This window comes from Macaca fascicularis, chromosome 8, assembly GCF_037993035.2.
Source record: "Macaca fascicularis isolate 582-1 chromosome 8, T2T-MFA8v1.1".
In the NCBI taxonomy this organism is placed as follows: Eukaryota; Metazoa; Chordata; class Mammalia; order Primates; family Cercopithecidae; genus Macaca; species Macaca fascicularis.
This window is the reverse complement of record NC_088382.1, coordinates 130088469-130110293: the sequence shown is the minus strand read 5'-3', so window position 1 is coordinate 130110293 and position 21825 is coordinate 130088469. Positions and strand designations below refer to the sequence as shown.

The following is a 21825-nucleotide window of genomic DNA, read 5'->3' as shown; positions in this document are numbered from 1 at the left end:
ATCCAGTATTAACTCTCTGGGTAGAGAAGAGATTTGTTCAGGAAGTATTTTCATCATAAATAGATTAACTGGATCATTAATCTGAATCAAGATTTAACATTTCAGATTGCAAAATGGCCATTTCATGGATATATCCAGAGCAAGTGTCTCTAGCAGCAACTAGCTCTAAGGTCTTTTTTTTTTTTTTTTTGCATTTCTGTACCCTCTCCTGCCCTCTCACCAACTCTGCTGAACTTTTCACTCACACCTCTAGGCAGCAACCTAGTTGTAGCTGTCATATTTCCCTTCCCACACAACCAGGAGGGATGGCCCTCTTGGGGTTAAGTCTTCTCCTTTCACAAAGAAGAGATGCACCAGCTTCAGAGAGGTCCCTGCTCCTCTGATAGTTTTTCTTTTTGGAAAGGTGAGGAACAGAGGTGAAGATGAAACAGTGGAGATGTTGAAGGAACTGAGTTATAAAAAGCTGCAGGAGGCTTATGGCAAGGAAATCAGGGCCTGACGGGTTTTTGGCAGGAATAGAGCAAAGTTAAAAAATGAATAATACTGATGTCTGAAATAAACATTTTATATCCATAACAATACTGGTATTTCAGTATATATGTGTGTGTGTGTTTATGTATTTGTTGGTTATAGCATGTACTACACTTTATTAAAAATGATTTGCCTTTCTAATTACACTTTCCTTGAGCAAACATCATTTTCTCGGTTTAAAAGAAAAAAAAAACACCAATGGTTAGAGGAGCTCAAGACTACACAATTACCCTGGATTTTTACAATTGAAAAAGTTTGTAATCTTTACATGAATAATTGAGACCAAGCATTCTAAAATTATCTTCTATTGAATACGTAGGCTACTGAATTCACACTTTTAAAAAATGTTTTTAAAGAAAAGAATGATCGTTCTTATTTTATAATATATGTAATATATAATTCGAATATCTTTTTTTCTACATACAACTAAGGAGGACTCACAATTTGAATCGATTTCTTAGAAATTACATAACAATAAATAAGTTCAATTAGGCAACAAATGAATGCTTAAAATTTGTATTAAAAAATAAGACTGATAGCCAAATTAACTGTAAAAGAGAAAACGTGAAATTATGACTCTTTTCTGAATAAATCTATAATGCCAATGTCACTCAGCACATGAAATGTTCTTACTTATTATTGATGATCATTATTAAACTCTAAGAATCAATGCTCAAGGTAACACATTAATTTCCCTAAGACTTGCATTTTTTCCTATTTGTAGCATCCAACTTCTGCTACCAAAAATATATAAAAAGATATTTTATCAAGAGTTCTACACTAAACAGAAAAATAAAACTTACATACCTTTTCTAGCATCCAATTAAAAACAAATTTTGAAATACAAAATTTGCTGATGAAGTATTTTTATAACTTAACAGTGACGTACAAATAAACAGAAACATTCTGAAGCTAGTGAAAACATCTCTTCTACTCTACATCATCGCTGTCAAAAATAGTTCCATAAATAAGTAGCGTAACTAAAAGATAAACTATATAAGAAGAAGTGTGCAAATAAAAGCAGCTTATGTCCGAACAAGTCAACATTTTTAGAGTAGGATGAAATATACAAACTGTTACTTACTTAGGCATTCTTTCAAAGCTAAAACTTGAACATTAGCTAACTGTTTCTCTCTTTGTACAATCTGCTCCCCAGAAAAATGTGGAAGTGATAACAAGTCAAAAGGAAAACCTGAGCAATAAGAAAAAAAAAGGTCAACATTAACAATGCCCTTTGCCAACAATTAGTACTCAGTTCCTGGGAAATGTGTTACAGCAATGATTTAACAAAAAATAAAAACCAATCACTCACCTCTCTTGATCTTATATATTTCAAAGTAAATAATAATAATAATTATGCAGCAGAAAATAAGCATACTCAATTATTTTGCATTTTAAACATTGACCTGATTTTTAAATTGAGGGAATTAGATAGTAAAGCAGAATTCCCTGAATCACATTTTCTTCCACCTAATCAGAAATCACAGATAGGGAACGGGAGCCAGTCTCTAAAGATACCCCCAAAAGCCACTGAATGAACCACATCTCCTGTTATTCCTTTTTGTGCAGTACCCTCCACCATGAATCCAGCCTAGATCAATGTGCTGGATGGTCCCATGATAGCCTTAGCCATGTCTCTCTCCCCATTCTTCATGCCCATAGTACTCAGAATAACTGTAGAACGTACTGGAAATGTACTATCTTGAAATAGGGAGGAACTGTCCAAGATAGCTTGGGTTTTTTTCCTTTGTCCCCTAAAAGCAGGATGTCCTTTAAAGCGTCGCCCAATGAGTCACATGGCCCCTGAAATACAGAAGCCAGGTCAGGCTGCCTTTTGGGGTCCCTTAGCTGTGGTGCAAACGGCACACATGCAATCAAGACTCCATCTGCCCTGGGAAGCTTTCCCGAGCCTTGGGGGCCTGGCTTACAACAGATCCTAGGCTTCTTTCTTGCTGCCTATCTGTAAGTAATAAACCTGCTTCACATAACTTGCATGTGAGTGTGTTCTGTCACACTGGACTAGGACAAATTGGTGACCAGTACATGGTGGACCTAAATAGTAGCCCAGGGGACAGCAGAAAGATGTATTTAGACTCCTGTTACTGGTGGCTGGCATAGTGATGATCTTCCCTATTCTCCACGCTGTGGCAGTCCTCCCTTAAGATTGCTAATTATTGGACATGCTTCACACTATGTAACAAGGTAACGTAAACGTGACACTGAATGACGTCTAGCTAGGACACAGAAACCCTTGCAGCTTCACAGAACAATTGCTCTAAGTCAGCAACAATATAAGAAGTCAGCCTAGGCCGGGCGCAGTGGCTCACACCTGTAATCCCAGCAGTTTGGGAGGCTGAGGTGGGCAGATCACGAGGTCAAGAGATCGAGACCATCCTGGCCAACATGGTGAAACCCTGTCTCTATTAAAAATACAAAAATTAGCTGGGCATGGTGGCGCACACCTGTAGTCCCAGCTACTCCGGAGGCTGAGGCAGGAGAATTGCTTGAACCTGGGAGGCAGAGGTTGCAGTGAGCGAAGATTGCGCCACTGCACTCCAGCCTGGTGACAGAGCAAGACTATGTCTCAAAATAAAAAAGTCAGTGAGTCTACCCTAAGACCATGATGTTTTAAGGAAGCCCAAGCTAGCTGTGAGGAAAGGGCCTGTGGAGAGAAAATCAGACCTCATCTGTTCCAGCCATCTTAGCCCAGGTACCAAACATGGGTGTGAAGAAGCTATCTTAGACATCAAGCCCTGTGGAATCTTCAAATGACTGGAGCCATAGTGTATGTGACTGTAATCATATGCACGACCTCAAAATAGAAACATCTAGCTGAGCCCATTCAACCCACAGGACCATGAGAGATAATAATAAACTGCTATTTTTAAGCTAAATTTGGGATAGTTTGTTATGCAGCAATCAATAACCTAAATAATAAAGCCTGGGAAGAGGGAAAGATGGGCAATAAAATAGAACGTGTGGCTTGAGACAATGTAAATGAAAATGAGAAATCTAGCAAAATACATGTATTTAAAGTGGAAAATACTAAAAATTTCATTTTTAGAATTGAAGGCTGATCTACTAAATTTTACTAGGTATAATGTAAAAGGAATTTGCTCTTTGCACATTAAATTGTAAAAAAATGTCATAATATGTTTTAAATAAAAGGTAAATTAATGAGAGAGAATGGAGTTTGGGGAAAATAAATTCATTAAATTTTTAATATTTCTTCTACTTAAAGCCACATATGCTAACTACACACACAAACAATGTAAACATGTTTTAATACCTAAAGTTAACACTTACTCAATTTGGCTTCTTCTGTCTTTGTTTTCATCTTTCCGTGAATTAAACTGAGTGCAAATGAGCCATTGATCTGGTTGGCTGAGTGAATCAATGTGGCTTTACATCTTCTATTGCCATTACCTTGTAATAAGAGATAATAGCTTGAACACTCTCCTTTCACTTCAACATCTGGAACTAAACAAAAACAATTATCTTGTTAAGTATGTGAAAATTCAGCACACAACACAACAGAATCATACATTTGATCCATAGGATATAATAAAATTTTTATGTTATTTTAAAACAAGCTATTCATACATTCAGGGCTAGTAGTCGTTCATTTAATTGAGAAGGCTGTTAAGGCAAAAAATCATAACAAACAATTACAAAGCATAAATCTTTTATGTGTACTTATTCTTTAACTTTTGATATGGCTTACCAGAGTTCTACAGTATATTTCTTAAATAACCACATCAATAATGTTTATAGCTTCCATTTCTTCAAAGGGGAATAAACTGACTCCTACAAACACACATAACTTAATTGATGGAAGCAGAAGGGTACAGCTATACTCGGGAGTAGCTTTTTGCTTCTTGCAGTGGGCATCCATAATGTATTTTACAGAAGGAATGGAGAGCATTCATTAATCTGGCATGCCAGTTATGTGAAGGTCAGTTAAGACAGCATCTAGTATATTTTAAAAGCAAATCAAGTGAGGGTTATAGTGAAGGTTGAAGAAAAACTGTGAAGCCTTTGAGATTAAAAATAGAAGTAGAATCTTTTTTTGTTGAAGATGGTGAGTTGGACATAAACATTTATATTCACTATCTCCTGAAATTCCACTAAATGAGAATAAAGAAATCTTAAAAATAGCATAAATCTACAAAAAACTAATATCTGGAAGAGACAACAACTAAAATTTGAAAGCAGAAAAGTATATGAACAACTGGTAACAAACTTCAATCTCTCCGCTGCTAAGGAAGCTGAGAAAAACAGCAGAGAAAGCCCCACAGCAGCACAATTTATACATGCATCCTCAAGAGGTCTGGAATTGTGACCCCAGATGGCTCTGGAAGCAAAACAAAGCTGCAATAGGAAGAGAGTTTGAAAGTCAACTTGAGAAACAGGCCTCCTGATCCCTTATTCTATTCAGGCAAATGACTGTCAGAAGATTAGAGGTTTATTCTCTGAATAGGGTAAAACGAAGTGTCTTCGGCTTGAGATACATAATGCAGAGTTAAGGGCTGATTATCAGGGAATAAAAGTGAATGCTTACCTCTTTAAAAAGTTATCTATGTCTCTATTTCCCTTAAGTTTATTTTAGGGGCTATCAGGATGGCAGGGTGAGAAAGTCTGTGGACCCACTCCCCAGCAATACAAGCACAACTGGTGAAATGATCCTAAGGGTATATACCAAATTAAGAAACATTTATTCAGGAAAATATACTAAGATTAGGGTTGGGAAGAAGCAGGTTGGACAGATTGGAGCATCTATCCATTGAGTTGGAAATGGATTGGGAAGAAGCAGGTTGTGGCTTAGTATTTAAGAGTCCACAGGACTTCAGTCGCAGCCTGCTTCTCTCCACCCATTCCCAAAGCAGATGAACAGAAACTCCAATCAAAGTGGCTGTGGCCAAAAAGATGGGTCTTCCTCTTCCCTCGCTTCCAATAAAGGGTTACAGCATCTCATGGGAAGGAGCAGGCTGCCAGCAATTTCTCATCCCCTCATTCTGAGTTGAAAAGACTAAATTCCTGATGCGTATGATGAGAATTTGGGGACTTCTTTCTCCACCTAGCTCCTGCTCATAAGGTAGAGGTTCTACCCCAGGATAGCAAAGCTGAGAAAATAGGGACCCAAATGTCCTCACCTCGGCACATTCACAGGGCAGTTTCTACACTGGGAGAGGTACATAAAGAAGACCAGAAGCTACATGCTGGCCCAGCTACCAAAGTAGTGGCTCAGAGATTTTGCCCAGGGGAAGAGACCTCAAAACAGAAGGCCCTAAACTCTACCCAAAGAAACTGACTTCATCTGACTCAGATTGCAGTAAGTTGGAGCCTAAAGAGGGTCTCAAAAACTATGGAGACTTGGTAATAAGCAAATAAAAGGAGGCTGGTAGTTCACCTAATTAAGAGAAACAAGCAAAAGATCTCGTTCATTAGAGAGAACGGGGGAATGAGACAGCTAAGAAGCGTCATCTTGGTGTCAGAATTCAAATCGAAGAATGCCCACAAAAATGAATCAAATTTAAATGGATGTGGAACAATTTAAGCCCCAATGCATTGTCAAAAACAATAAAGCAATTAGTGAAGATGGCAATTAGTGAAGTATAAAGCAGCTACATGTGACAGCAAATGAGGCAGACAAAGAAGGTATCAGGGAAAGGGAAAGTGAGTCAGGCAGAGACCACTGGATGCCCAGGGTGAATCTGGCCACGCTGAAGGCTGCACCCTCTGAAGAGTGACACCAAAGTCAAACAGACTTCATTAAAATTCATACTATAAGCAATACAAGCCCAACTCATACAACAAATACATATACAAACAACAAGAAAACAAACCTAATAAGGGGGGAGAGAAATTATTAACCAACAACTACAATATATTACCTAAATTGTCATCTTTATCAAGAAATTATGAGACATGCAAAGAAACAGGAAGGTGTAATACCTACAAAAGGGGAAAAGCAAGTGATATAAAATACTTGTGAGAGGTCCCAGAAGTTAAATATAACAAAGACTTCAAAGCAAACATTACAAATATGTTCAAAGAACTAAAGGAAACCACATGAAAGGCACGATGACAGTCTCATCTAATAGAGAATATAGATGAAAAGATATAAAATAAAAACCCAATGGAAACACTGGAGTGGAAAAGTACAATAAACTTAAAAGGACTGAAATCATTAGTCCTTTTAGACACTAATAATTCAGAGAAATCTGGGAAATTAACAAATATGTGGAAATTAAACAACACACCAACAAAAGATATATGAAATCATAATGGAAATTTAAAAATACTCTGAGATAAACAAAAGATATAAAGTTTATCAAATACAGCTGAAGTAGTGTTAAAGATCTCAATCAATAACCTAACCTTCTACCTTAAGACACCGAAAAAAGAGGAAGCCCAGCAATTCCACTCCACTCCTAGATTTATACCAAAAATGATTTTAAGCCTGTACCTGTATATTCAGAGCAGCATTATTCATAATAGCCTAAAAGTGTCAACATTCCAAATGTCCATCAACTGATGTGTGGATAAAATGTGGTATATCTAAGTGATGAAATATTATTCAGCAATAAAGAGGATGACGTACTGGCATATGCTACAGCATGTACAGCATGGATGAACTTTGAAAACATACTAAGTCCAAGAAGCCAGTCATTACAAACTAGATATTATATGATTACACTTCTATGATATGTCCCAAACAGTCAAATCTATACAGACCAAAATAGATACATGGTTGCTTAGGGGTAGGGGGAGGAATGGGTGATGGAAATGCGCAATGATTGGTAATGCGTATGGGGTTTCTTTCCAGGGAGATTAAAATGCCCTAAACTTGATTGTGGTGATAGTGGCACAATTCTGTGATTATATTTTTAAAGTCACTGAATTGTAAACTTTAAAAGGGTAAAATGTATGGTATGCATTATATCTCAGTAAAACTGTATTTTTAAAAATTATCTTAGGAATGTAAAGTTCTGCTTACAAAAAGAAAGTTCTTGACAGTACTTCAGTTCTTTAGAGACAACCACACAGCATATAAAAGATCCTTTTATATAGTATACAGAATGTCATATATACACATATATACATCCCAAAATACTAAGAAAGTACTGTAATTTTATTACAATAGCTACAGTTTATTTCAGAGATAGGAAGATACTGTGGGTCATAGTCTATCCCCTAAAACAATGATGAAGTAACAAAAACAATTTTTACAATCAGATTGCTAGAGTGACATTAATTCTGTTCATAAACTATAGTTTTACAACATGAATTTAAATAAAGGTTATTAGAAAAGAAAAACACTTGTTGTTACCAGTTTTATTTGAAATTAAGGTTTGCCAAAAGATACAGTGACCTTAATTCATTTACCATTTTAGCTACTTGCTGATTCGACTTACATATATCTCTTCTATCTATGACATTCTTTCCACATTTATTTTAAATCTCATCACCTTTATTTGCATTTTAATCACTGAAGTTTGTAATTACAACAACCTTATTTTCCTCAAAAGAAAAATATTTACTGTAAAGAATTCTCCTAGCCATAATGACTCTGCAGTCATTTAAAAAATGTTGCTCCAGATTTGGCAGGTGTTAATTGAAGACTTATTAAATAACTTTTATGTAAATACCACAGAGAGTAACAGATTTACAATTAGCATAGTTATTCTAGCCTCATCACTCTTCCTAAATAAGGGAAAATGATTACTAAAAAAAAGTCTGTCTATTTTCAACTGCTATGTTTATTTACATTATCATTTGATAAGGTGTTGGCTTGTATGCCCCTTCTCCACCAAAAGCATACATATATTTTGGATAATACTATACAGATAAAATGGGAGAAGCAGAAACTACCAAGTGTCTATTAGTTGCATCAAAGTTTACAGATAACACATAAACCACAATAAAGTCTTATGTCTTTATTATTAGCAAAAAAAATTCTTATATAATAAAAATCAAGTTATATTCTTTGTCAATAAGTTTCTTAGTGGTTCTTAAAACCCTGTAACACTCATTTTTAACGGTTAATATGAAAACAAAATTATAACAATCTAAAGGATAAATAATATTCCACATAATAGAAGGAAAAAAAATATCCCAGGACTACAGGGGAAACAGGATATTCTGGGTAAGTGAATATTCTGACTTACTGATAGTTATTATATATGTTCATAAAGAAATGGCAAAATAATATAACCAATTATTTTAATAATCATTCCAAAAATGAAATAATAAAACAAAATCTAGTTTCCAATGTAGGCATCTTAGGAGGCTACACTCTTTTCAACAATGAGATCGCTGTTTAACTCAAGACTCAACTTTTGAAACAGCCCTTAGTGCCAGGTGGGGAGGCACAAGAAAAAAACATCAATCTAAGTACTTTATATTCATAAAGTATCTTCAAAAATGTATTTCCTAGCCTGATACCCCACCGTATTCATCAGACTAAGCTTTGAACAATTTAGCATAAAACTAGGCTGCCACTGACATTGTTCAAGAAAATGACTGTGGCTCAATTTTTTAAAAAATCTAAAATAGTTTAAAAAATGACAGTACTGGCCGGGCGTGGTGGCTCACACCTGTAATCCCAGCACTTTGGGAGGCTGAAGTGGGTGGATCATGAGGTCAGGAGATCAAGACTATCCTGGCTAACACGGTGAAACCCCATCTCTACTAAAAATACAAAAAATTAGCGGGGCGTGGTGGCACACGCCTGTAATCTTAGCTACTCAGGAGGCTGAGGCAGGAGAATCGCTTGAATCCAGGAGGTGGAGGTTGCAATGAGCTGAGATCCGGCTACTGCATTCCAGCCTGGGGAACAAAGCAAGACTCCGTCTCAAAAAAAGAAAAAGAAGAAAAAAAAAGGATAGTACTGTTGAGTAGGTGTATAACTCATTACTGTGAAAATTATAAAAACACAGGATTTATAAATTCCACCATGACTATTTTAAACAATTAAGTAATATTAGGGTCATAAACTATATACATTTCCTCTTAATTACAATATTAAAAAATACACAATTTGAAAGCTACAATGAATAGAGAAGCCACTCAGAAGATATTTCCAGATCTTATTCATTATGAACAGCAATGATTTCTTTGTTGTTTCACAGACACAGAAGCATATAAGATTGGAGAGAATAACAAAAAGCTACTGCAGAATTTAGAAAGAGTGTACCTTCCATTACCAATTTGATTCAAACAAGTTTGAGATACAGTAAGCAAGTAGTAGTAGTATCCTCATTTTCTAGATTAGGAATTAAAAGGCCTAAAGCAGTGATTCTTAAATTTTTTCTGCCTCAAAGCATCGGAAGGATTCTTCAGTAACAGCGATGTCACCTAGTGTTGGGGAAAGCACCACCTAGGGCAGAGGTTCTCAATCTTGGATACACATTTGAACCACCAAGGATGCTCTAACAAACCGCTGATACCCTAGGTCCACCCCAGAGATTTGGGTTGAATTATTTTCAGTAGAGCTCAGCTTGAGCTTTTTAAATAACTGTCAAGGTGATTCTAATTTACAGCTGGTGTTAAGAATCATTGAACTAGAGAGAGAAACAAAAACTCTGCATTTAGACTGAAGGACCTAAATGATTCTTAGAAAAAAAGTGATTCTTTAAATAACTTTAAATAACTGTCAAAATGATTCTAATTTGTAGCTGGTGTTAAGAATCATTGAACTAGAGAGAGAAACAAAAACTCTGCATTTAGACTGAAGGACCTAAATGATTCGTTTAAATCAGGTAGCTAAGTTCTCAAATGTTGTTTTTACTTTTCAAAATTGTTCTGGTCATTTTAGGTGCTTTGCAATTCCATATAAACTTAGGATCAGTTTGTCAATTTCTTTTATTTCTTTTTTTTTTTTTTTTTTTTTTTGAGATGGAGTCTCGCTCTGTCACCTGTGCTGGAGTGCAGTGGCATGATCTCGGCTCACTGCAACCTCTGCCTCCTGGGTTCAAGCGATTCCCCTGCCTCAGCCTCCAGAGCAGCTGGGATTACAGGCGCCTGCCACCACGCCCAGCTAATTTTTGTATGTATGTGTATATATATATATATATATATATTTTGTAGAGACGGGGTTTCGCCATGTTGGCCAGGCTGGTCTTGAACTTCTGCAGTTTGTCAATTTCTACAGAAAGTCCTGCTGGAACTTCGATAGGCATTGGGTTGAATTTGGAGTTCTATCTTAATAATACTGAGTTTTCCAAACTCTAAATATGGTATATATCTCCATTTACTTATATCTTCTTTAATTAATCTCAGTAATGCTTTGGGGTTTTCAGTGTACACGTCTTATACTTCTTTTGGTAGGCATATTCTTCGATATTTTATTCATTAATTTCTGGTTAATTTTTTCCTTCTACTCACTTAAGTCTTCTTGCTTACTGAGGTTGATGGTTAAATTGATTGTTGATCTTTCTTCCATGCTAAGATAAGCATTTCAGATATTCTTAGTACTGCTTTAGCTGTGTTCCATACATTTTGTTTTGTTTTTACTTTCATTCACTTAAAACTATTTTCTAATTTCCTTTTTGATTTTTTCTTTGATCTATAGGTTATTTGGAAGTGTGTTAATTTCCAAATAGTTGAGAGATCTCTCAGGTTTCTTTCTGTTGTCAATTTCTAACTTAATTCCATTGAAATTGGAGGATATCGTGTATATTATTTCTATCCTTTTAAATTTGCTGAGATTCATTTAATGGGGAGCATGTATATGGGTCTGTCCTGAAGCATGTTTCATATGTGCTTGAAAAGAATGAGTATAAAGTTAAGTGTACAATAAAGGCTGGTAGTCAAGTTAGTTGAAAGGTTTACCACTGTATTCCTAGCACAGTAACGCCTTGCACACAGCAGGCACAAAAAAAATATTTGTGGACTAAAAGAATACTTTGTCGGCTGGGCGCGGTGGCTCATGCCCGTAATCCCAGCACTTTGGGAGGCCGAGGCAGGCGGATCACGAGGTCAGGAGATCAAGACCATCCTGGCTAACACGGTGAAACCCCATCTCCACTAAAAATACAAAAAAAAAAAAAAATTAGCCGGGCATGGTGGCGGACACCTGTAGTCCCAGTTACTTGGGAGGCTGCGCCAGGAGAATGGCGTGAACCCGGGAGGCGGAGATTGCAGTGAGCCGAGATCGCGCCACCACACTCCAGCCTGTGTGACAGAGGGAGACTCTATCTCAAAAAACAAAAACGAAAACAAAAAAAAACTTTGTCTCTGTCACTAAAATTTCTTTCAAAATCCTTATCAGTCCTTTATTTCTCAAGATGAAATTTATAGGTCACTTGCACTGTGCTATTTTAGCCTTACCTGTTTCAGCCCACTGTTTTTTGAGTTTAGATTCAGGAGGTACATATGCAGGTTTTCCATAATGGTATATTGTGTGATGTCGAGATTTGCACTTCTATTAATCCCATCACCCAGTGAACACAGCATGCAACTTCTCTCCTTTGGAGTCCCCAGTGTCTACTGTTCCTGTATTTATATTTGTGCATATCCAGGGTTAGCCTCCATTTGTGAGAACATGTGATATTTGGTTTTCTGTTTCTGTGATAATTCCTTCAGGATAATGGCCTCCAGCTGTATCCTTGGTGTTGCAAAGGAAATGGTTCCACAGTATTCCATGGTGTACATGTACTACATTTCTTATGGCTGCACAGTATTCCATGGTGTATATGTACCATCTTTTTATAGCTGCATAGTAGTCCATGGTGTTTATGTATCGTTTTTATGGCTGCATAGTATCCCATAGCATACATGTACCATCTTTTTTATGGCTGTGTAGTATTCCTGGTATATATGTACCACATTTTCTTTATCCAATCCTCTGTTGATGTCAGCCCACTATTTTGAAACATTTTCACCATGGTGATTTGAATGTGAAAAAGGCACATGCTTCATTATTTCAAAACATTTTATCAGTCATTAGTCTAGTCCCTCTAAAAATATTTTTATTAGAAGAATTGTTAGTCAACAAAACAATCAGATATGATTTTCTCCAAGAGTACCTTTAACACATTTCTTTTCAAAAGAATTCCAATTTTAAAAAATGAGGCAATATTCAAGTTTAGACTTCTAAAATTATCAAACATCTAGAATTATAAAATTGTGAGATACTATTATTCTGCTACATGAGAATAAATTATTTCCACAAACATCAAGACATAAAATTGAAAAGACTAAGTTTTTTTTTTTATTTAAATTTTAAGTTCTGGGATACATGTACAGAATGTGCAGGTTTGTTACATAGATATACACGTGCCATGGTGGTTTGCTGCACCCATCAACCCGTCATCTACATTAGGTATTTCTCCTAATGCTATCCCTCTCCTAGCCCCCCATCCCCTGACAGGCCCCAGTGTGTGATGTTCCCCTCCCTGTGTCCATGTGTTCTCATTGTTCAACTCCCACTTAAGAGTGAGAACATGCAGTGTTTGATTTTCTGTTCTTGTGTTAGTTTGCTGAGAATGATGGTTTCCAGCTTCATCCATGTCCCTGCAAAGGACATGTACTCATTCTTTTTTATGGCTGTGTAGTATTCCATGATGTATATGTGCCACATTTTCTTTATCACGTCTACCATTGAAGGGCATTTGGGTTGGTTCCAAGTCTTTGCTATTGCGAATAGTGCCACAATAAACATATATGTGCATGTGTCTTTATAGTAGAATGATTTATAATCCTTTGGGTATATGCCCAGTAATGGGGTTGCTGGGTCAAATGGTATTTCTGGTTCTAGATCCTTAAGGAATTGCCACACTGTCTTCCACAATGGTTGAACCAATTTACACTCCCAGCAGTGTATAAGTGTTCCTATTTCTCCACATCCTCTCCAGCATCTGTTGTTTCCTGACTTTTCAATGATCATCATTCTAACTGGTGCGAGATGGTATCTCATTGTGGTTTTGATTTGCATTTCTCTAATGACCAGTGATGATGAGCTTTTTTTCATATGTTTATTGACTGCATAAATGTCTTTTTTTGAGAGGTGTCTGTTCATATCCTTTGCCCACTTTTTGATCGGGTTGTTTGCTTTTTTCTTGAAAATTTGTTTAAGTTCCTTGTAGATTCTGGATTTTAGCTCTTTGTCACATGGATAGATTGCAAAATTTTTCTCCCATTCTGCAGGTTCCCTGTTCACTCTGATGATAGTTTCTTTGCTGTGCAGAAGCTCTTTAGTTTAATTAGATTCCATTTGTCAATTTTGGCTTTTGTTGTCATTGCTTTCGGTGTCTTATCATGAAGTCTTTGCCCATGCCTATGTCCTGAATGGAATTGCCTAGGTTTTCTTCTAGGGTTTTTATGGTTTTAGGTCTTATGTGTAAGTCTTTAATCCATCTTGAGTTAATTTTTGTATAAGGTGTAAGGAAGGGGTCCAGTTTCAGCTTTCTGCATATGGCTAGCCAGTTTTCCCAGCACCATTTAGTAAATAGGGAATCCTTTCCCCATTGTTTGTTTTTGTCAGGTTTGTCAAAGATTAGATGGTTGTAGATGTGTGGCATTATTTCTGAGGCCTCTGTTCTGTTCCATTGGTCTATATATCTGTTTTGGTACCAGCACCATGCTGTTTTGGTTACTGTAGTCTTGTAGTATAGTTTGAAGTCAGGTAGCGTGATGCCTCCAGCTTTGTACTTTTTGCTTAGGATTGTCTTGGCTATACGAGCTCTTTTTTGGTTCTATATGAAATTTAAAGTAGTTTTTCTAATTCTGTGAAGAAAGTCAGTGGTAGCTTGATGGGGATAGCATTGAATCTATAAATTACTTTGGGCAGTAAGGCCATTTTCACGGTTCTGATCCCACCTATCTATGAGCATGAAATGTTTTTCTATTTGTTTGTGTCCTCTCTTATTTCCTTGAGCAGTGCTTTGTAGTTCTCCTTGAAGAGGTCCTTCACATCCTTTGTAAGCTGGATTCCTAGGTATTTTATTCTCTTTGTAGCAATTGTGAGTTCACTCATGATTTTGTTCTCTGTTTGTCTATTATTGGTGTATAGGAATGCTTGTGATTTTTGCACACTGATTTTGTATCCTGAGACTTTGCTGAAGTTGTTTATCAGCTTCAGGAGATTTTGGGCTGAGACGATGGAGTTTTCTAAATAAACAATCATGCCATCTGCAAACAGATAATTTGACTTCCTCTCTTCCTATGTGAATACCGTTTAATTTCTTTCTCTTGCCTGATTACCTTGGCCAGAACTTCCAATACTATGTTGAATAGGAGTGGTGAGAGAGGGCACCCTTGTCTTGTGCCAGTTTTTAAAGGGAATCCTTCCAGGTTTTGCCAATTCAGTATGATACTGGCTATGGGTTTGTCATAAATAGCTCTTATTATTTTGAGATACGTTCCATCAATACCTAGCTTATTGAGAGTTTTAGCATGAAGGGGTGTTTATTGAAGGCCAAAAAGACCAAGTTTAAAAAATTATTTTCAATGAAAGTATACATTATGTGACAAAACAAATCATGCATGGCCTTTAGATACATTTAAAATTAGGTAGAAAAAAAAAAAAAAAAAAAGGCCGGGCGCGGTGGCTCAAGCCTGTAATCCCAGCACTTTGGGAGGCCGAGACGGGTGGATCACGAGGTCAGGAGATCGATACCATCCTGGCTAACACAATGAAACCCCGTCTCCACTAAAAATACAAAAAAATTAGCCGGGCGTGGTGGCGGCGCCTGTAGTCCCAGCTACTCGGGAGGCTGAGGCAGGAGAATGGCGGGAACCCGGGAGGCGGAGCTTGCAGTGAGCCGAGATCGCGCCACTGCACTCCAGCCTGGGCGACAGAGCAAGACTCCACCTCAAAAAATAATAATAATAAAAATAAAATAAAATTAGGTAGAAATTCTAATTCCACCCTGTGACATTAGATAAGGTTCTTGGTTTCCTTGATTGCCTTATTTTTCTCAATTGTAATATAAAGGATTTTTTAAAAACCTACTTCTCAATATTGTTTTGAGAATTAAAGATAATGAATCCACAGCGTATGGCACATAGTAGGCCTTCAATATTGGGAGATAAAATTTTTTATTACTTATCTATGATTTGTTTAGGTTGCACATGATCATTCAATTTTTTGACAACTTCATAAAATATGTCTGTAAACATGGTGAGCCAGCCATTTTTCACTGCTCATCTGTCTTCTCAATAAGTTTTACATATAGACATTTTTCGTTTGAAATGTAATATGGTTGACTTAATTGCATTTGTTTGTACAGTGCTTTTGCATTTTTCCTGTATCATAGTAATTTCTGGGTATTTTATTGAATACCAATTTTAAAAGGCATTCATTTGCTATTATAATTAAACCATACTTCAAATTGGGCATTGTTTGTCTGTTTTAGTTCACTCTATGAAACTGCTGATACGAAACAATTTTTGATATTCAAAAACAACATATGGTTCAAATTAATACATATATATTTTTTATTTCATCAAAGGATGAAACTGATAAAAATTGGAGCACAAATTTTGGTTCATACTACATGGATGGAGTCCATTCAAAGTCTTTCTTTAACTGTCTGGAGAGCAGTTATTACTACCTAGAAATATATACTTCACTCATTATTTAACAAACACTTTTGAGTAACTGTTAAGTGTCAGGCAGACACACACTTAGTACATTAGACAGCATGAGTATTAAGGTAAAAAGATAAAGCTAGGAAGATGAATAAGAGGTCAGGAGAAGAGTCTGTTTGCAACGTTAGATGGGCTGGCAAAAAAGGTCCTAAAAGAGAAAAATGATTTTGGAGTAAAGACCGGAAAAAATTAGGAACTAGTCATATGGCTATCTGGGGGAAAAACTAAACCTGTTACCTCCACCATAAAATAAGCTCCATTAGGGCAAGGATTTTGTTCTATTTACTGCTGGTCCAGCATGTAAAACAGTGCTTAATATATTGTAAGTGCTCAATAAAAAGTTGAAAAAGCGGATACTTAATGCATATACAAATATGTTTAAATGCTCAATACACACAAAGTTGTTTTTATCATTAATAATAGTATAACTATTACATACCTTGCTTTTTTCATTCAGTATGTCTTGGGGATTTTTCCTAGTCAGTGACTACTAAATACAATGTTATAATAACTTCTGAATATCTATTTTCTGTAGTACAGTGTAAATTCCATTAGAGGAAGACTCAAGCCTATCTCATGGATCAGTAATCCCAAGATAACAGTACCATGCCTGATACACAATATCTGCTGTATATTCAAATAAATGAATAAAAGGTATAACTCACTAGATGCATGAATGAATAATAAAGTCACAAAGGCATAAAATCAAGGAATACTTTCAGGAAACAGTACAAAGTTAGAATGAAGATTCTGGAACATATATGTGGCAACAACAGAGAACAGTTGGGCATAATTCAGAAGACTGTGGAGAAACAGAGTCATGGTGTAGGAGAATGATCTGAGAGTCGCTATATGATTTGGGATAGTGAGAAAGGGTATTGTTAGTGATGCTAGGAAGGGATAGGAAGTTTGCCAGGTGTGAGTTATTGAAGCTTTTACATTAGCTAAAACTCAGCTTCTCTATTTTTACAAAAAAAAATTCCATCAATGGGTAAGAATTTCTCCTACAGAGAGGATTATGGGTAGAAGAGAACTGAATAATCAACTGTCCAGTTTGGTTTTATTTCTACTTCTAAGATTTTTTAAAAAATACTGTAAAGTGTCAGCTTAATCAGCCCTTAATGATCCACTCTAATCAGTAATCAACAATCTGGCTTCAAAGATTATGTGATCTGTGTCTTATTATTATTCACAAGTTACCAATATTAATGCTCAAATTTCAAGAAGACATAATTTTAAAAAAATCAAATCAAGCCACATGTTATTTTCTTAAAATTACGATGGAAATCATGCCAAAAAAACCCCACACCTAAGTTAAGAGTAAATTACCTTAAAATCAGAAGTTCCAACATAATGGTTGTTTGAAGTTGGAGAAAGTTACAAGAGGAAAAATAAATAATGAATGGGCTGCCAGAATATACTCAAGTTTATTGAGGAGATGTTAATATTATGATTAACTGATTGCATATGTCTACGTATGTTTAATCAATTTTGGACATATGTAAAGCTGAGAAATGGATCAGTATTATTCCATGATTATATGCAGAATAAGTGAAATTGACTATATTGCCACTCAGAAAATCTATTTCTGATTTTGTTTTAGCAAGCGCCAAAATTACCAAATATATATTTGTTCCCTGTGAGATGAGAATGGTTAAAAGCTGCACTTATTCATGTATTAGTATGGTGCCATAAGTTACAGTAATAATGTCTCCTCCTACAGGAAACTTCTCTTGAACTCTTAAGGCTATGTTAGGTCATACACTCTGGAAGTACCTTTCATTTTGCCTTCACAATGTTGGCTAAACAGACTTATAATTATTTTCCTAGGTATATTCCTCACTTGAGTATAAATTTCACAAAGAAAAAGACCATAAATCTACTTCCTCAAGTGTAAAAACCCAGTTTGATGCTCCTTTATTTCCTACACTTTGCACCATGCTCTTTATCAATGGTATTTTAATGCTGATGTTAATAATAACTTGCTAGGGTCTTCCAAAGATCATTTACCATATCATTTCCTAACTTTCCCTCCACTTTCACCTTACATGCAGGTACAATTTGCCCTCTACATCTATGGGTTTCACACTGTGGATTCAACCAACCACGAATTGAAAATATTCCAGAAAAAATTTTAAAATAACAAATTAATAACTGAGAAGAATATAAATTTAAAAAACCATACAGTACAACAAGTATTTACATAGCATTTACATTGTATCAGGCATTATAAGTAATTTAGAGATGATTTAAAGTATACAGGAGAATGTGCACAGGTTATATGCAACTATTACACCATTTTATATGAGGGGTTTGAGCATCTAGGAATTTTGTTATCCACAGGGGTCCTGGAACCAATTCCCAGTGGATACTGAGGGATGACTGTATTTCTAAAGACTCTATCCTTGGCTCTCTTCTCTAGCCATGTTCTTTATGTGTTGTTGTTTTCAACCATTCCTAAGTAACATTCTACATTCCTAACTAGTAGGCACCTATGGTAGACTTTTTACATTGGTGGCTTCCTATTATCCACATCTTTAGACAGGTACTTCCTCCTTGAATTTGGACTATTCTTGTAACTAGCTCTAAATAACAGAATGTAACAGAAGTAAGACTGGGCTAGTCCTGGGATAAAGCCTTTAAAAGTCTTGGTAGTTTCAAGTTCTATATGTTTGTCCTGAGCCACCATGGAAAAACTCCAGCTAACTTGCAGGAGAGATCATGTGAGAAGACCATGTGGCAAGGAAAAGGCTCTGAGACTAAATGGAGAGAGAAAGCCAGCCAGCTCCGCTGAACCCAGCCTCCACATGATTTTCAAGTTCAAAACACCCACATCAATGACCTCTGGTGAGATCAGTAGATGCTGAGGGCAGCTCAGACTGCAAAACTATAAGCAAATAAAGTGTTTGCTCTTCCAAGCCACTAACTTTTGGGGTGGCTTATTACACAATAGATAAAACTGCTGGAAAACTCAAAATCCAAATATCCAGTACTGACTATTATCTAGAGATCTGTACCTAAAATTCAAACTCTACATTTAAATTTCCACATAGATATCTTACCTACATTTGGAATTCAACATCTGCTAAAATAGAACTCAGTATCTCTCCTGTTTCTTACATGGAAAAATAGAAAATCTATACTGTATAAGCTACTGATTTTAAAATTGTATTCCTCAAAATTAAAGGGCCCTGTGGAGTATTTCTACAGATTTCTTCATAATTCTTCTGGTACACATGTCTCAATTACAGTTGTTAGTCCCATCACATTATGGGTCACAAAAACTATAAGCTAAGAAAAAGTAAAAAATTTTTGTTCAATTTAAAAAACACACATCAAAGTCAAAGTATGATGGAACACATTTCACCAATGTGACTTTGGGAAAGTAATTTTAACATTCTAAGCCACAATCACCTCATGAAATACTAGGGTTTAGACTTAATCTCTGATTTTATAACAGAAATTCTCATTTGGATAAAGACATCTTGAATATACTAGAGGAACCGAGTGGGAACACAGAGTAGTGGTAAAGAGCACAAGAGCACAGGTTCAAACCCTTGGAGAAGTGACAGAGCCATAGGTTCTGCCAACTAATAGCTTTGTCACTTCTCTAAGCTCCAATTCCTTCATCTGTAAAATAGGGATAAAAATAAGTATACGGGGTTATTACAAAAATTAAATGAATCAGTATATCTAAAATAGAATACTTGGAATATTGTGTAAGATACAGTTAAACTGTTAAATAAAAAACCTTAGGTCAGGCGCGGTGGCCCACGCCTATAATCCTAGCACTTTGGGAGGCGGAGGCGGGTGGATCACTTGAGGTCAGGAGTTCAAGACTAGCCTGGCCAACATGGTGAAACCCCATCTCGACTAAAAATACAAAAATTAGTCAGGTGTGGTGGTGGGTGCCTGTAATCCCATCTACTCGGGAGGCTGAAGCAGGAGAATCATTTGAACCCAGGAGGTGGAGGTTGCAATGAACCAAGATTGTGCCACCACACTCTAGCCTGGGTGGCAAAGTGAGACTCTATCTCTAAATAAATAAATAAATAACTTCTACTAATTTCTTCAAAAAATTATCACAGGTTTGTTTTTTTTAATGTACCATATAATAAATGAACCGCTCTTTTCACATATTTGATTCCTGAAACATCTCTAAAAAAACCCATGTTCAATATAATTAGCTATCTAATGAACCAAGAGTTCTGCCTTTAGATCACTAGCATTTTAAATGAATATGGTTAGAGATACTTTATGTTACAGTAGGTTGCAATTAAAAATCTGAAAATGATGTAGACTCCTGGTAATACATCAATATTATGTAATAGCAATAATATGAAATACTGTTTTCTCATATAGAAATGTTATCTTCACTTCAAATTTGATACATACATTAACTAGGCTGCATCATTAAAACAACTGAAACATGTAATACTCACCACTGATTGTTTTAGGCTTTTTAGCTATATATTCCTTCCATTTTCTTGAACTGAGTTGGTTGGGAGGTGGAATAAGTATGTTACTAATGGTACATGGCAATACAAAAAGAGCACCAACCTGGATAAAACAGATCGTATTTTCATTGACTGCACACTGAGATTCACTCTTGAATAGTGCCAAGTGACAATTTTCCACTCATATTTCACCAATTTAACATGCATTTAGTAATGCCCTCTCCCAATAACTCCACTATAAAAACTAAAAAGAACAATGGCCCACCCTCTGTCAAAACAAAACAAAACAAAAGCTAAAACGCAGACAAACAAAAACAGTAAAGGCATTCAATGCTACAGGCTTCCCTTTTCCACTGAAGTATACATCTCTGAAAAATTCACAATATTTGCTTCAAGTTCAGGTTGTGGATATAATTTATTTGTGTGTATACAAAACAGTGTAAGGCTGAGCTCTAGCACCAAAATATTTTGTTATATTTAACCATCATCTTATAACTTTTTGACTAGATGGATTATTGTTCTAGTTTCAAAATTAAAATAAATTTGCAGGCAATTTAGAAACTTTGTTCCTGGAAATCAGAGATTTAATGCTAACAGGTACAAACTGAGGAGAAGACAATGAATTATATGGTAGAAAACATACAGCAACTTCTGACTGATTTATGAGCAAACTCAGCTTATTCATCTTCGTATTGCCAGGGCTGGGGATATAGATGCTTATTAAATATTGGTTCAACAAAATCACCATAATATATTTAGGTAAACTCTCAGTTTATTAGGGGCTGAATAAAACAAACCACAATTCTGAAAGTTATATTTTTCCAGTTAATTCAGAAATGCAGCTACATCAATCAGCACATCTCAGTAAAAGGTATTTCATTTTAAAACTCTGGGAAAATTCAGGGAAAGCATTTGCCAAAGATCTTAGAGCTAGTGCAAAATCACTTTTAATTGTCCTATATCGATGGACTGGTTACATGAAATATTTAATCACTAATATTTTAATGTTTTGTTGCTATTTATTATTTTTACTTATACATTCTTAATTCACAGATACAAAAATAAATATTAAAGTTGGTGCAAACGTAATTGTGGTTTTTGCATTGTTGAAATTTGCCGTTTGATATTGGAATATGTTCTTAAATAAATGTGGTTATGTTATACATCATTTTAATGAGCATTTCTCGCTTTATATTTTCTTGTTAATAACTTATTACTTGCTGTTTATGTTTATTTTAGA

The 21825-nt window shown here is 35.8% G+C and overlaps 1 protein-coding gene across 2 annotated transcripts in view; it reads right to left on the bottom strand.

Annotated features, from left to right (window-relative positions):
- MTBP (MDM2 binding protein) overlaps positions 1-21825 on the bottom strand; it is a 78671-nt gene that overhangs the window by 32199 nt on the left and 24647 nt on the right. For both annotated transcript variants that reach the window (XR_012416620.1, XM_005564000.5), the window contains exons 11-13: positions 20571-20688; positions 3838-4011; positions 1616-1723 (exon numbers count right to left, since the gene is read on the bottom strand). Coding sequence is in view for 1 of the 2 variants with exons in the window: in XM_005564000.5 (XP_005564057.2) it covers positions 1616-1723; positions 3838-4011; positions 20571-20688 (400 nt within the window). In the remaining variant the exon portion in view is untranslated. The remainder of the gene's footprint in view (positions 1-1615; positions 1724-3837; positions 4012-20570; positions 20689-21825) is intronic.